Source organism: Prosopis cineraria, unplaced genomic scaffold (genome assembly GCF_029017545.1).
Source record: "Prosopis cineraria cultivar Desert tree isolate PC_DT_omini unplaced genomic scaffold, ASM2901754v1 PC12, whole genome shotgun sequence".
Taxonomy (NCBI): Eukaryota; Viridiplantae; Streptophyta; class Magnoliopsida; order Fabales; family Fabaceae; genus Prosopis; species Prosopis cineraria.
The window spans coordinates 36,059,200-36,073,274 of NW_026555343.1; the positions used below are offsets into that span (position 1 = coordinate 36,059,200).

The 14,075-nt window shown below is 30.5% G+C and overlaps 1 protein-coding gene across 1 annotated transcript; it reads left to right on the forward strand.

Moving 5' to 3' along the window:
* Positions 1-3,724: 3,724 nt before the first annotated feature.
* Positions 3,725-4,992, forward strand: LOC129289001 (protein LURP-one-related 12-like). Its single transcript, XM_054925837.1, has 2 exons — positions 3,725-4,060; positions 4,196-4,992. Exons 1-2 carry the CDS (start codon positions 3,824-3,826, stop codon positions 4,601-4,603), a joined length of 645 nt encoding a protein of 214 aa, XP_054781812.1. The 5' UTR covers positions 3,725-3,823; the 3' UTR covers positions 4,604-4,992.
* Positions 4,993-14,075: the final 9,083 nt, after the last annotated feature.

Sequence of the window (14,075 nt, forward strand, 5' to 3'; positions counted from 1 at the left end):
TAGTACACGACGAAGTCATCCACGTGTCACCTTTATGAATGCAATAAAAAAGATTAATGTTTGACTAATTTGGAGGATAGTCTTTTAGTCTTATTAATCGTGGAAGACTTTGGAGGCAGCATTATCATCGTTAGCTTTGCCTGTGGGACGACCCTTCTGCTTCCGGATTCATTTTGGAACTTGCTTGATTTCAGATATTTGATTCCAATTTAATTTTAAGTATAAATCAAAGTGAATAATTAGAATTAATTGATTTGGTAAAATTGTCAACATTTTCGCTTCAAGATAATATTGCTTATAAGTTTTAATATCACTAGTTTCCTTTAAAAATATAAGATATTTTAAACTATATCTCACATCTAATAAATTAATTAACTATTTTAAAATTAGTATAATGTTTTTATGTATTATTTTTTGAATTATAAAATAATTTTTGAAAAAAATTCTACGTCCTAAAAAATAAGATAGTTTGACAAAAATAAATTTTTATTAATAATATTTTTATAAGATTATCATTTTTCATGTATTCTCTCTTCTTAATATTCTTTAACAAATTATAAAGTATTAAATGAAGAATATTTTTAAATTTTTATTTTGAAAAAGTAAGATTTTAAAGTTTATTTAATGAGCTTTATTAATATATGTGATTTTATCTAAAAGTGCCTTATAATTTGAGACGGATGAAGGATTTATTTTTATTTAATAAGGTGTTTCACTAAAAAAATAAATATTAAATGATTTATTTAACTATATATTGAAATACTAAAAATGTCGTATATTTTAAATATTTAACCCCTTAATCTTACATTTTTTTAACAAAGGAGCATAAAAATATAATTTATGAAATTGTTTGGTTACTAGTAAGGATAGGAATAGAATGTATTAAAGAAATTAAAATAAAAATGCATAAACTAAATTATCCTCCTCTCATGATTCCCAATCAATTATCTTTCCTCCCTAATGAATATATGATTGGTATATCTTCCCTCCATATTTTGATCTTTTTTTATTGCCTTGGTTTCTTTAGTTCATTCCTTTCTCATTTTTCTAACAATCAATCGGCTGCAAGGCGTGGTGTCAAAATCTATGTATTATATTAAAATTAGTTTTTTTCTCCTTATTTTTACCCTTTATTTAATTATACCTAGAATTGTAGGTCACATCGAGTATTTTGATCATTTTTAGGGTAATTATTAGATATTTAGCTTTATATACTCAATATATTTTTATCCAATTAAATTAAAACATGTAAATTTTAATGTATTAATAATATTTAATAATAATGGTTTGTTTTTGAATAAATAATCTATAAAATAGTCACATATTGCAAACAAATACATTAAATATATAAAATTAAATATATAAGTTTTTACCTACTTTCTCTATTCTTATATATAAGAGGTTTTTTTAAAAAAATTTTGTCTCTAAATATAAGAGGATGTTAGAATATTTTTAATGAGTGGATTATTATATCCTAATTAAATTGAAAAGAGAAAAAGATAAGTATTCTCATTAATTTACTTTAAAAAAATTATTTTTTATTTATAATAATTAAGAATAAAATTGAAATGTTGCTATAATTTTTTATTAAAAATATCTTGTAAATAAGGGTAGAGAGAGTATCTTTTTAACTTTAGTTTGATTTTTTGTGTGTAATTTCATAAATTCATGATTATCTAGTGTCTTTTCGCCCCACAGTGATCATTCCATGTCATTCTTTCATTTGCATTTTTGGACCTCATATTATTATTACATGTTGATATAGATTAAATATATAATGCAGACAAGTAGAATGATTGGGATGGGTTTGATAACTGATTCATCAGTTTGGTTCAAACCAAATTAAATTGAAACAAACCAGACAAAACCTTATTCAACGTTGATTTTGTGTGAAATGATTTGTTCAATGGTGAACAGCCTTATACACTTAGAGATTCATTTCATTGCTCTACTTGAATTCTTGTGTGTGTATATATAGATGTATGTGTGTATATATGTATGTATCTATTTATATATATATATAGTCCTATCAAATACAAGTCAAATTCATGCTTTTTATATATTTCCTTCCAGTTTGGTACAATTATCTCGAGATATACATGAATGAATCCACCCACATCGTCTAATAATGTCTTTCCGTAACATTAAATTCTAATTTTAGTTAGTTTGTCATCTTTATGAATTTACAAAATTAAGCAGGGGAGATTTTAGTTATGTCCTAAACCAAACTTTGCCCGAGATTAAGCAACAAATGAGCGCATAATTTGCATCATGCATGGTATCCTCTACACCTGCATTCATATATTTTTTTAACACAAGGCCACAGTGCAGAAAAAAATAGGGCTAAAGAAATCAGAATGTTTTTAAAAATTTCATTTACAAATATTCTAAAACTATATAAATAAAAATATTAAGATGAATCCATCTTAATCTTCATATTGCTGAGATCTATGTAATTAAATAAATAAATAACTTTTTCTACTTTATTTCTAAATAAAAACAATAACGGACCACTGGCTTTCTATGCTTTATTTTTTTTAAAAAAAAGTTTTCACTAAATTTTGCGACAATAATTATAAAATAAATTCTCGCCATTATTTTCTTAAAGAAAAAAAGTACGACTTCTTATCCAGTAGTCATGGCAGTATTTTATGGGAGTCGATTTAAAATTCGGTTCAGAATCTAAAACAACGTTGGGAACCTCCGATGATCCGATCTGCCCCGTATAAAATCTTCAGGTATCTGAGTGATGGACACTTGGCACCGAGTCGACTTAGACCAAACAACACGGCCGCATGCTCGGGTCATTTGCTCATTTCACTGACACAGTCACACGTTTTCACGCAACCACTAATGTTTGGCCTTCAATCCCAATTCCCAACGCAAAGATCTTCCACTGAACAACTCATAAATCCCTCAAATTTGTGCACCAAACTTTATAAATTAGGTACCGGCTCAAATTTTGTATGCTCCTGTGTCATGTACATTTTATTCTGTAGTAAGCACAATGTTAAAGTTTCACGAACAATAAAAATGATCTATTTTGAGATAGTGAGGGCAAAAAATAAACTTCTCATAACTATGTATGTTTAGGAATACATAAAGATAGCCAGAAATGAGAACCTTTATCACTCCTAATAACTTTAATTAATCATATATTTAATAATATACCGTTTGATATTTTTTTTGGGTCAAAATCATATGAGATTCTACAGTATTGCGCATTATATATTTGATTCAATCTCTATAGTAACTCTTTTAATAATTTTTTTTGCCAAAAATATAAAGTTTTATAATGAATTAACTTTCACTGCTATTTCTACTAGTGAATGGTGCTATGGTAATACTTTAATTATATTTTAACTTGACATTGAGCCTTCGAATACACACACACATATAATTAGATTAGCTATTAAGAAGAGGATGATGAGCAAATCTTTTAATTTTATTGGAGAGGGATCTCTCTATTATGAGAAATGCCACCAAATGAGAATTTAGAGATCTCACACAAACACGCACAAGATTGCGGAAAAAGGCGTTCTAAATATCACGTCATGAAGTTGACATGTCTAGCATCTTACTGTGTCCCATAAACAATTACTATGATGACAACTCATCTACATCCACGTGTCAAAATTGAGCACCGAGTTCGCTGCGCGGGCCTTTCCTTCTTTCAGAGTCTCCCGCGATATATACACGGCGCCTGACTTAACCCTTTCTTCATCGTCCATCCAGTCTCTCACTCTGATTCCACTTAAGCGACGTCCTCCTGGAGATCTTTCGCAGGTTCAGAAATTACCTCAACACCAAACCCAACAACAACATGAAGATCAAAGATAGTCCTCTCCCTCAAGACGCCTGCAGCTATGTCTTCAAACAAGAAACCCACTTCACCGTTCTCAAGACCTCCCTCTTCTTCGCCGGCGATGGCTTCACCGTCTACAACTCCAACGGCCACCTCGTCTTCCGGGTCGACTCCTACGGCCCCAACTCCCGCCTCAAAGACCAAGTCGTCCTCATGGATCCTCGTGGCCGCTGCCTGCTCACTGTCCGCCGCAAGGTACTCCTGTCCGACCATATCTTGAATTTGATTGTCTTAGAAAAAAAAATTTCTGATTTACTTGCATTCTTTAGTATAATGTTTGAGGTAATTGGATTAAAATGGGGTTCGTGGTGTTTGGTTTGCGAATTTCAGATGCCGAGTTTGCATCAACGGTGGGAGGGCTTTAGAGGGGAGAGGATGGACGGAGACAAGCCGATCTTCAGCGTGAAGAGATCGTCGATGATCGGACGGTCGAAGGCGACGGTGACTGTGGAGATGTACGACAGTTCCGGGGAGGAGTACCAGATCGAAGGGTGTTTCTCGCAGCGGAGCTGCAAGATCTACGACGCGAAGAGGAAACTGGTGGCGGAGATTCGTCGGAAGGTGGACCCCACCACGAAGGTGATGCTGGGGAAGGAAGTGTTCTCTTTGTGCGTCAAGGCTGGATTCGATGGGGCCTTCGCCATGGCATTGGTCCTAGCTCTAGATCAGATGAACGGTGACAGTTACATCGATAATGGAACACCACAACCTGTGGTGCACCCTTCCGCAGAAGATTAAGGATTTGACAATTTAACACCCTAATCTATCTCTGGATTTTGAAGAGTTCCTTTACTTTTGACGAGGAAGCTCTTCTTCATGGTCATAATGGTAATACCAAATGCACCCTGCTTGGAGAAGACAAATCAAAAGCCATCTTGTAAATTTTTCAGTGATGACAAAAAAAAACTACATTTTTGTTGGCTTTAATTAATGTATTTTTAAGCCTAAAGATTAATCTCATAGATGGAATGCTATATATGGTACACGTGAAATATTCTTAAATCTCACGCAGGCAAGCTTTGGTGTTCATTGCAAAGATAGGTAATTTATTACTCATCAAATTTGTGGATTTTTACGGGATTGCCCTATTCAACTATTATTAGTCAGAGAGGCTTTTGCACTATTCACTGATCAGCCTTCTATTCTCATTTATTTTCTTTTATATATTTATGTTAATCGGAAAAATGGAAAACGACATAATCGCAATATCACTTCAAGCAGTAGGTTTCCTTTCCATGATCATTTCTTCCGAAATGCTACTGATGAAATCTTATGGCTTAGCAAGCTAGCGATGTTTCCAATCTCCTTAGTCCTCTGATTTTTTATAGTTACTACTCACACATGGCTACTTTGTATTTCTGTTCTTTGCTTAAAGATTTCAGCCATGCTTTTGTTCGATGAATGATGGGACACTAAAATGTGTACAATCTTCTTAACAAGAATTCCAATACTATTAAAGTAATATTATAGTTTAACTTGCGAGTTTCTCACTAGTGCAGAATTTGAATTTTACAGAAAATTTTTAACCTCAATTAACACACACTTGTTGTTGAAAGTAGAGGCGGTGATATTTTTATAATTCTCAATAACTTTCAGCAATAGGTAAAGGAAACTTGCTGTTGAAACTCTACTTTCAACAGCAAGTACATTATACCCGCTGTTGAAAATATATATTTAAAAATAAAAAATAAAATTATTCAATTTTTAACAACAAGTGCGTTATATTCATTGTTAAAAATATGCATTTAAAAATAACAAATAAAATTATTTAACTTTCAATAATGGGTGAAATCCACCTGCTATTGAAAATATAATAAAAAAAAATCTATACTTTCAACAGTGGGTGGAGAGCACCTGCTGCTAAAAGTGCCATTAAAAAAAAAATGGTGCACTTTCAACAACGGGTGATGTATCACCCGTTGTTGAAAATTATTCAAATTTTTTTTCTAATAATAAACTCGCCTCCCACTCTCCCTCTTAATTATTCGTCATCTTCTTCCTCTTTCAAGTTTTTTTTTTTTTTAAAATAGGACTTTTAACATTGGTTCTTCCATAACTACTGTTAAAAATAAGACTTTTAACATCAGTTCATGCCATAACCGATGTTAAAAACTCACTTTTAATAGCGGTTATGGCATGAACTAGTGTTAAAAGTCCTATTTTTTTTAAAAAAAACTTCAACGAGCAACTTTTAATAACGGACCTAGACCCATTGTTAAAAGTTTATTTTTGATAGTGATTGTAGAATCGCTGTTGAAAGAAACATACATTTAACATTTCTTAAAATAACAACAAATGTAGAACTGCTATTAAAAGTATTTTTTATCTGCTGTTAAAAACCTATCGTGTAATAGTATCTTTATTAGTTTTATGTTGCACACATATATTTCGGTTTCTTTTATGGTTTAGTTTTGATAACACCGTGTTGTTTCTTTATTTTTCATGTTGGCTTGTGATTCCACAATCCAATTCGTGGATTTATTCTTTTAGATCTTTTTCCTCTTTGTTTGAAAACGGTTTAATTTTACAACCGACTCTATTTAAATTTGTTTCATGCAAAGTGTTTCTAGATATGACTGGAATAGAGAGAGTAGTTTAAGTCGCCCTGACAAAGAATCATTTTGATTTGCTTAAAAAGTTCCTTAATATATTCAAAAGTATGTTTAGCATGCATACAAATATTATTACTCGCTAAAAGAATGAGGAATCGTGGAATAAAGGGTTCGATGAAAAGAGATTCCATATATTTTATGTTGAATTAAAAAAGACCGATCAAGAGGGCTTCGATTGACTTGCCTTTTTGTTTAACTATTGAACATAAACTTTTATTCTTGTGTGATTAATACTTTATGTTATTTAAGAGGATCTTCAAGAGGGATCAGCTGCATGGAAGAAAGAAAAGGTTAAAAAAAAAAGAATCAAATTATGTGTGGTAAAAATAATAAAAAATAAAAAAAAACCTCAATTCCAGAAATATGTAAAACTGTACCAATTAATACGGAGATCAGGTCCTTTATTCGTATGCATGTGTGTCCATTTAAATTAAGTCTCTTTAATATAAGAATAATTTTAAAAAAGTTGGTTGGTACTTATTATAATAAAAACCTTTCTCATTTATATAAGTCATTTATTATTTTTTTCTCTTAATATACGCTTTGTTGTTTTGGCTTCCTCTCCCCCCCACACCAATTAAGAGAAATTAGGATATATAAGAAAACGATGACTTAATGAATTCTTTTGAATGATAAAATCAAAAACTTGTAAGTTAAGAGCATATATTCACACACACCTAACATTAACAAAAATTTTGGGATAATGCAATTTTTAATCCTTGATATCTAGGAGAGTTATCGATTTAATTTCTATCTATTTGATCACTTTCATCCACTCTTTCAGAAGACTATTGAGCAAAGAAGAAGAAAGTGATCTCAGGTTCGCTCGGTGGACGGCTAGCTAAGTAATGAAGGTAATAAAAAGTTGAGATTCAAAGTAAGGGCAGAAGAGAAAGCATATATTATGGGCGTGTAAGGTGGAAAGATAGCATCACACACAAGTGATGTATCATTTTCATTTGATAGTTGAAAGCCAGAGAGACATATTCCTCAAGAGCACACGCCAAGGTACGTTCATGTTCTCTATGGCTGATCAAAGAAACCCAGTTGTGTGTGTATTTAAAGCTAAGAATAGGACTGGCCGGCTAGTGCTTCCCAACGCATAAATACTCTTCAACCGCTGTTTCAATACTGAGCCGACCACCAAGATTCCTTCACTTCGCTTTTTTCCAATTACAGGTGTAATTCATCTATTATGACAACCACTAATTATTACTAATATTATTAATTAGTCCCATTTCAACTTAAGACTACTCACTTGTAACTATACACACTACCGAAAAAAAAAAAAGACTTTGAGCGGCAATTGTCAACGGTGAATTTAAAAAGTTGCTGCTAAAAATGAACAATCTATGGCAACAGTAAAAGTTGCCACTAAAAGTGTGACTTTCTACGGTGACATTTGAAGTTGCCGCTAAAATAGTGACTTTCTGCCACGACAAGATATAGCTGTTGTTGATTGTCAAACTTTTAGCAGCAATAGATACATGTCACCACCGAAGGTCTAAGTTTGACAATTAGCGGTGACCTTTTAGAGTCACTACTAATTGTCAACATATTTTAAAATATGTTATAATTTTTTAAAAAACTTATGTTATAAGTTTTAGCGGTGACATATATGTCGCTGTTAAAAGTTGAGAATCAACAATGACTTTTCAGTGTCGCTGCTGAAAATGAGACTTTGAGAGGTGACTTTGAATGTCGCTATTGAAAGTAAAGTCGTTGCTGAAAGTTTGATTTTGTATTATTATTATAATTTTTTATTTTTATTTATCTAATATTTAAAATTTTAAAATATTAATTTTGTTGTATTATTGTAATTTTATAATGAATATATAAAATAACGTAATGAGTTTTCATTTAATATATTCTATGATTAAATTATAACTTTAAAATAACATTAAGGTATTATTTAATGCTAATGATCTAGAGTAAAGAATTAAGGTAAACCATATTATTTTATGTGTGTGTTTGGATTAAAAAATTTACAATTAAGGATTAAAAAATTTACAGCCGAGGTTAAGATTTAATTGAGATTAGCAAACTATGGTTGGAAGAAAAGTCAAAAAATGTAATATGATTTATGTTTAGATATTTTTTTTAGACGTCAGTTAGATAAACTGAAATTTATTTGAATAATTTAATTCAAAAGCCAGTTAAGATGTTTAATGACTAAAATAAGTATGAAATTTTTAATATATATTTTTTGACTAATTAATAACTAAAAAATTAAATTTAAAATTATAACTAATAAGTGAAAAATCTTAAATATTCAAGATAGAAGAGAAGAGAGAGAAAGCATAAGCCATCGGATCAATGTTGAAGTTAATAACACTACTTGTTTATAATAATTAGATATGTGATACTTAAATTTATTCATTCATAGAATGATATTTCATCTAATCTAATTTTTCAATTCAAATTTTACATTTAACACTAATAACTTTAAAGCTAGATGCTAGTTTAAAAATATAAATAATTATAAACTAATGTATAATCATCAATATTTTTACTATTTATTCTTAGATATTTTTTATATTATAATTATAAATATGAATATTAAAATATATGATATAACAACCTCAAGAAGTAAGAAAATTAAAATAAATAATACAAATGATATTATATCATTTATATTTATAGTTTACTTTAAACAAAATAAATAATATAATTTTCAATTTTATAAATTAAAAGAATTGAATTGAAGCATTTAAGGATAGTAATGATATTTTATAATATTTAATATTTAATATATATGTGTGTGTGTTTGTATAGTTTAATTATATATATATATATATTTAATTATGCAATAATATACTACAGGTTTATTCTAACTCAATAGTAAAATGGTTGGACACAAAAAAAAGGAGATTATGGATTCAAACCTTGAAGGAGATAACTTTCAAGATAGAAATATAAATTGATGACATGATGATACGTGGTGTGTGGTGGGAGTGACATGTGGAGGGTGACATAAAGCTACATGGCATGATGTGGGGCGACATGTGGAGGGTGACATGGCGCCATATGGTGCGAGGTGGGGCACTATGTGGAGGGTGACATGGTGCCATGTGGTATGAGGTGGGATGCCATGTGGACGGTGATGTGGCACCATGTGTACAAGTAAACCAACATTATTTTTTAGTGGCAACAAAAAAATCACCACTGATTGGTAGTTTTCGCGGCGACAAATGTCACCACTGATACTTAACATTTAGCGGCAACAAAATAGTTGCTGTTAATGTGTGGTTTTTGCGTCGACAAAATGTCGCTGTCGATTTTTAACTTTTAGTGGCTACTATCTTTCGATAGTGAAAAATTTTCTTTTCTACGGTGACATTTGTCGCCATCAATTCTCAACTTTCAATGGTGACTTTTATTGTCATCGCAAATTAAATCAGCAACAAGAGCACTTGCAATAACATTGTGGTGATTTTTTATCGCTACTGAAAACTTTCAGCAACAACTTTTTAACATTTAGTGGCGACAAACGTCGCTGCTAAAAATTAATTTTTTTGTAGTGACATCTAGTATACATTCACTTTTAACAATTTTACTGACAAATTCTCACATGAAACTTGTTGCACCATGTTATCCTCATTCTATATAATAAAATTGCATGTGTTATTATTTTTAATGACTTTATTTTTAGAATATAGTGTCTTTTTAATTTCTTTTCTTTTCTCTCCCTACCATCATCAATGATATAGAACCAATTTATATTGTAGTCATCTTACATGGCATGCTTTCATTTGATACTATAGAAATGACATGGTGCACAAAGTTTGATCTATGCAAGAATCTCTCCAATTTTACCTCTCCGTGTAGCTAGTACAATTAAGACTATGCAATTACAAACAAGTCATGAGAAGTCTAAACAAAAAAGTTTCTACATCTCGAGAGTCAAGAGGAGCAAGGTGCTAAAAACTAAATCGGTCATTAAATTAGTCAAGGCATTAATTGAAGAGTTAATGATTAAAGCTGCACTCGAAGCGCAATCAAATCGATCATAAATAAAGAATTTTATGATTTAAATCAAGATACTAGTTTAACAGTTTATTAGATCATCTAGATAGATTGACCTAAATTTTCACATTATAAAAGGGAGAACATTGAAAACCCTAACATCAAAACTATCATGTGCTACATGAGGCCGCGCTTGCAAGCTAGTCAACATAATGATTCACTTCTTTAAAAATGTTGTCTATGGAAACCTGTCAATCATGCATGAGCAGACTTTTAATCGTTCCGCCGATAGTACTCATGTGAGGATGGTTCTAGTTATATTTGTTTTGCATGAGCTGAACAGCTTCTATCGAGTTACAATGAACATTAATATTACATGAGAATGTGTTCCTTTTGAACAGAGTTTGAGTCCTTTAAGAGTCCCTAAGAGCTCAGATGTAGTGCCGTATATAGCTATCACTTCATGGCTAAGCTAGGGAATGAGAATTCGCATAGAGGAGGAAAATGGAATCGTATTCCTATAAAATTGTGTTGGTAGGTAGCCTGCCATGCATATATAATGATAAAGGAATATCCCTCCACTACGAATTGAAGCATCCATGGATTGATTGATCAATCCTACCACATTACACATATCCCACATTAATGTCTTTTAATTCCACACTGTCAATTATTTGAGAAGACAGCACAGTTACTTATGGTAACGGGGCTTCGTGATTTTTGTCACCAAGAATCGAGAATTAATATTATTATACCTATGCTAGTCCATTGAAAAGTTGAAATATCGTTAGCTAGCCATGACTTGGAGGTGTCAATCAATATTCTCTTTTAATGCCTATAGTTCAATTAGTTGATTGTCCATTCATCACTTTGTCTTTTTCGTCAACTATTAAAACTTGTTACTTGTTTCTGTGTTTGTGTAAATACCTAATATGGTGCTACAATTTTCTTTTTTTAAGAAATCGACACAAGAGATTTTTAATGGAGTTACATTCCTCAATTAGTTATTTAATTGTTTTTAAACTGGTAAACGCATTTTCATATTTGTGCAATAGGGTGTCTTACTTAAAATTGAAAGGTTGAATATTTTATTTATTAATGATGGTAATTTTGAAAAAAAATTCTTTAATTATATATTAAAAAATTAAAAATACCTTATATTTTTAACACGTAATATAAAAAAATGTTTTGTATTTTTTAACAAAGAGATTATAATGTAATTTAATTTGCACATAAAGATTGATTCCGCACATCTCCCAATGGTTTAATTTACACTAGACGATTTCCTGTGGAGGGCTTGTTCAAGATGATAATAGAAATTGGAGATGTGGTTTCATGAAGAAATTCAAAGGGTTATTATCCCAATGCTATTTTTGTGAGTTGATGAGTATTCCGTAAAGGATTAATCTCTATGTTGGGTTTAAAGTTATAGAAAGATACGACTGTTTTCTAATTTTATGAAAGCAATTCATAGTATTTAATTTGCAAGAAAGGTATAATTGAATATTTGTTATTTATGAAAAGATTAGAAGATTGTTAAAGTAAGATTATATTGAGAGATATCATGCGAGCATGTGTCACTTATATGGATCATAGTAGAATATAATAATCTTTGAGAACATTTTTTAAACCATTAGGTCTCTATCTTTGATGAGTTCCAAAACAAAACTGTTTTTAATAGGGAAAAAAGCCTAGTGATAACGTTTTAAAATACAAAATACAATAGTTCAAATTTCTTATAAAAACAAGTAAAGTTGACCAAATTCATGTAACAAGCCACATAATCGACAAATCTAACAAAGATATTATTTAAGATATTATTTAAGAGAAATAATTGAAGGGTTACATGCATATAAAAAATTACCCATAACTAGTGATAAGCTTCACATGAACATAACACATATACAATACCCACCAAGGTCCTACACACCCTCTCCTATCGTTAATATTAGACAAACTTTAAAAGCTTTGTTTGGTCTTAATGTAAGATAAAGTTAGAGCAATTAATATATGAAAGAATTACATTCAAGGACCACTCAAAAAATTATTTATAAATAATGACCAATATAAATTGGATTATTGTTAAAATAGGAATATGACTTATTTTTTTAGAATTAGACTTGTTGGTTCTTGTCTATGAATAATTTTTTTGAGTGGTTTTTGGATGTGATTCTCCCTTAATATTTTATTCCAATTTTATCTCTTGTTTATTTATTATTGTTCGAATTCTTAGACAACAATTTATTATGTTATTAATTGCCAAAAAGGAAAAAATTAAAAAAATTTATTTTTTTTTAACAATTTTAAGGACATAAATCACATAACTATCAACAAAGTTGATTGAGTTTGCCTTGTATTAAGAACTGGAGATATACTCCCCTTTATTTTATTATAAGTTACTTTTAACCGCCAGATTGAAATTAAGAAACGGTGGTCAATTTAATAAATATGTCTTTCAACCCTGTTAAAGAATATGAATTTTAAAAAATAAAAATATTTTTTTATGAATATGCTACATTCTCTCTCATGAGAAACAAAGTTTTAGAGCAAAAGAGAGAGAAACACAGCATTCGAAGAATCATACAGAAATATTGAAGTAGAATTAAATTATCCTTTTAGTAATTTTCTACAGGAGTAAGATTAAAAAATATCAATTAATAACTTTCTATATAGTTTACATTAAAGGCTAGAAATCTTCTACAAGCCGCTTATAATAACAGAGGTAGTATATGGCAATGTAAGGTGGGGAAGATCCTAATAGTTCTCAAGCAAAATTAATGGATTGTAGAAGTAACAGTGAGGGTACCTATAAGATAAGTGGTGAATAGTGATGGGTACATACAACCCCCTCCACCAATATACAAGAGATAGCCCTGTGCCGGCCACCTTTATTCTTATAATGTCCAATTGCAAGCGCATATACTTTTGTTGTCCTACTTTGCTCCCATTTTCAACCCTCCATTCTTAAAAAAAAAAAAAACCCAGGAATCTCTTTCCCCAGGTTTGATATAAACTAAAGCCAAAAAATAAAGTAAAAAAACTAAATTGTTGATTCTTACCAATGGACTTTTGAAGAGGAAACCAAGCATTCACTGAACATTTTAATAGAATGTGAATTGCATTACGCAAGTCAAATAGTTCCCTCTTTGTGTAAGAAAAAGATGCCATGTATTAAGATTCAAATATTTTAAATTCTTATATTTTACTTTATAAACAATTTCAAAAGTTTGCGGGAATAATCTCTTTTAATTTCTTTTTAACCGACAACCATAAGCAAGTGGAATGAGTTTTTTTTTTTTTTTTTAAGAAAGATTATTATCTGTTTGCGGGAAATGTCAAATGCGCTTTTCTTTACACACACACACAAGTTTAGGTGACACATTAACAAACTTAAAGGTAGCTCATAGAAATGCTTACAAATCACCTACTGATAAAGTTATCACATCAAACATGAATTTGAATCCACAACTTTACTCCTTATAGGTTAAATTTTTACCAACCAGACCAGCCAATGAATGCACTTATCCAGGTCAAGAGCGAACTAACATGCAAGTAATTCTTCAACTTCAACAGACAGTCCACGCTTTTCATGGCCTAACAATTTGAAAACCCATCTTTATGTCTCAGTTTAG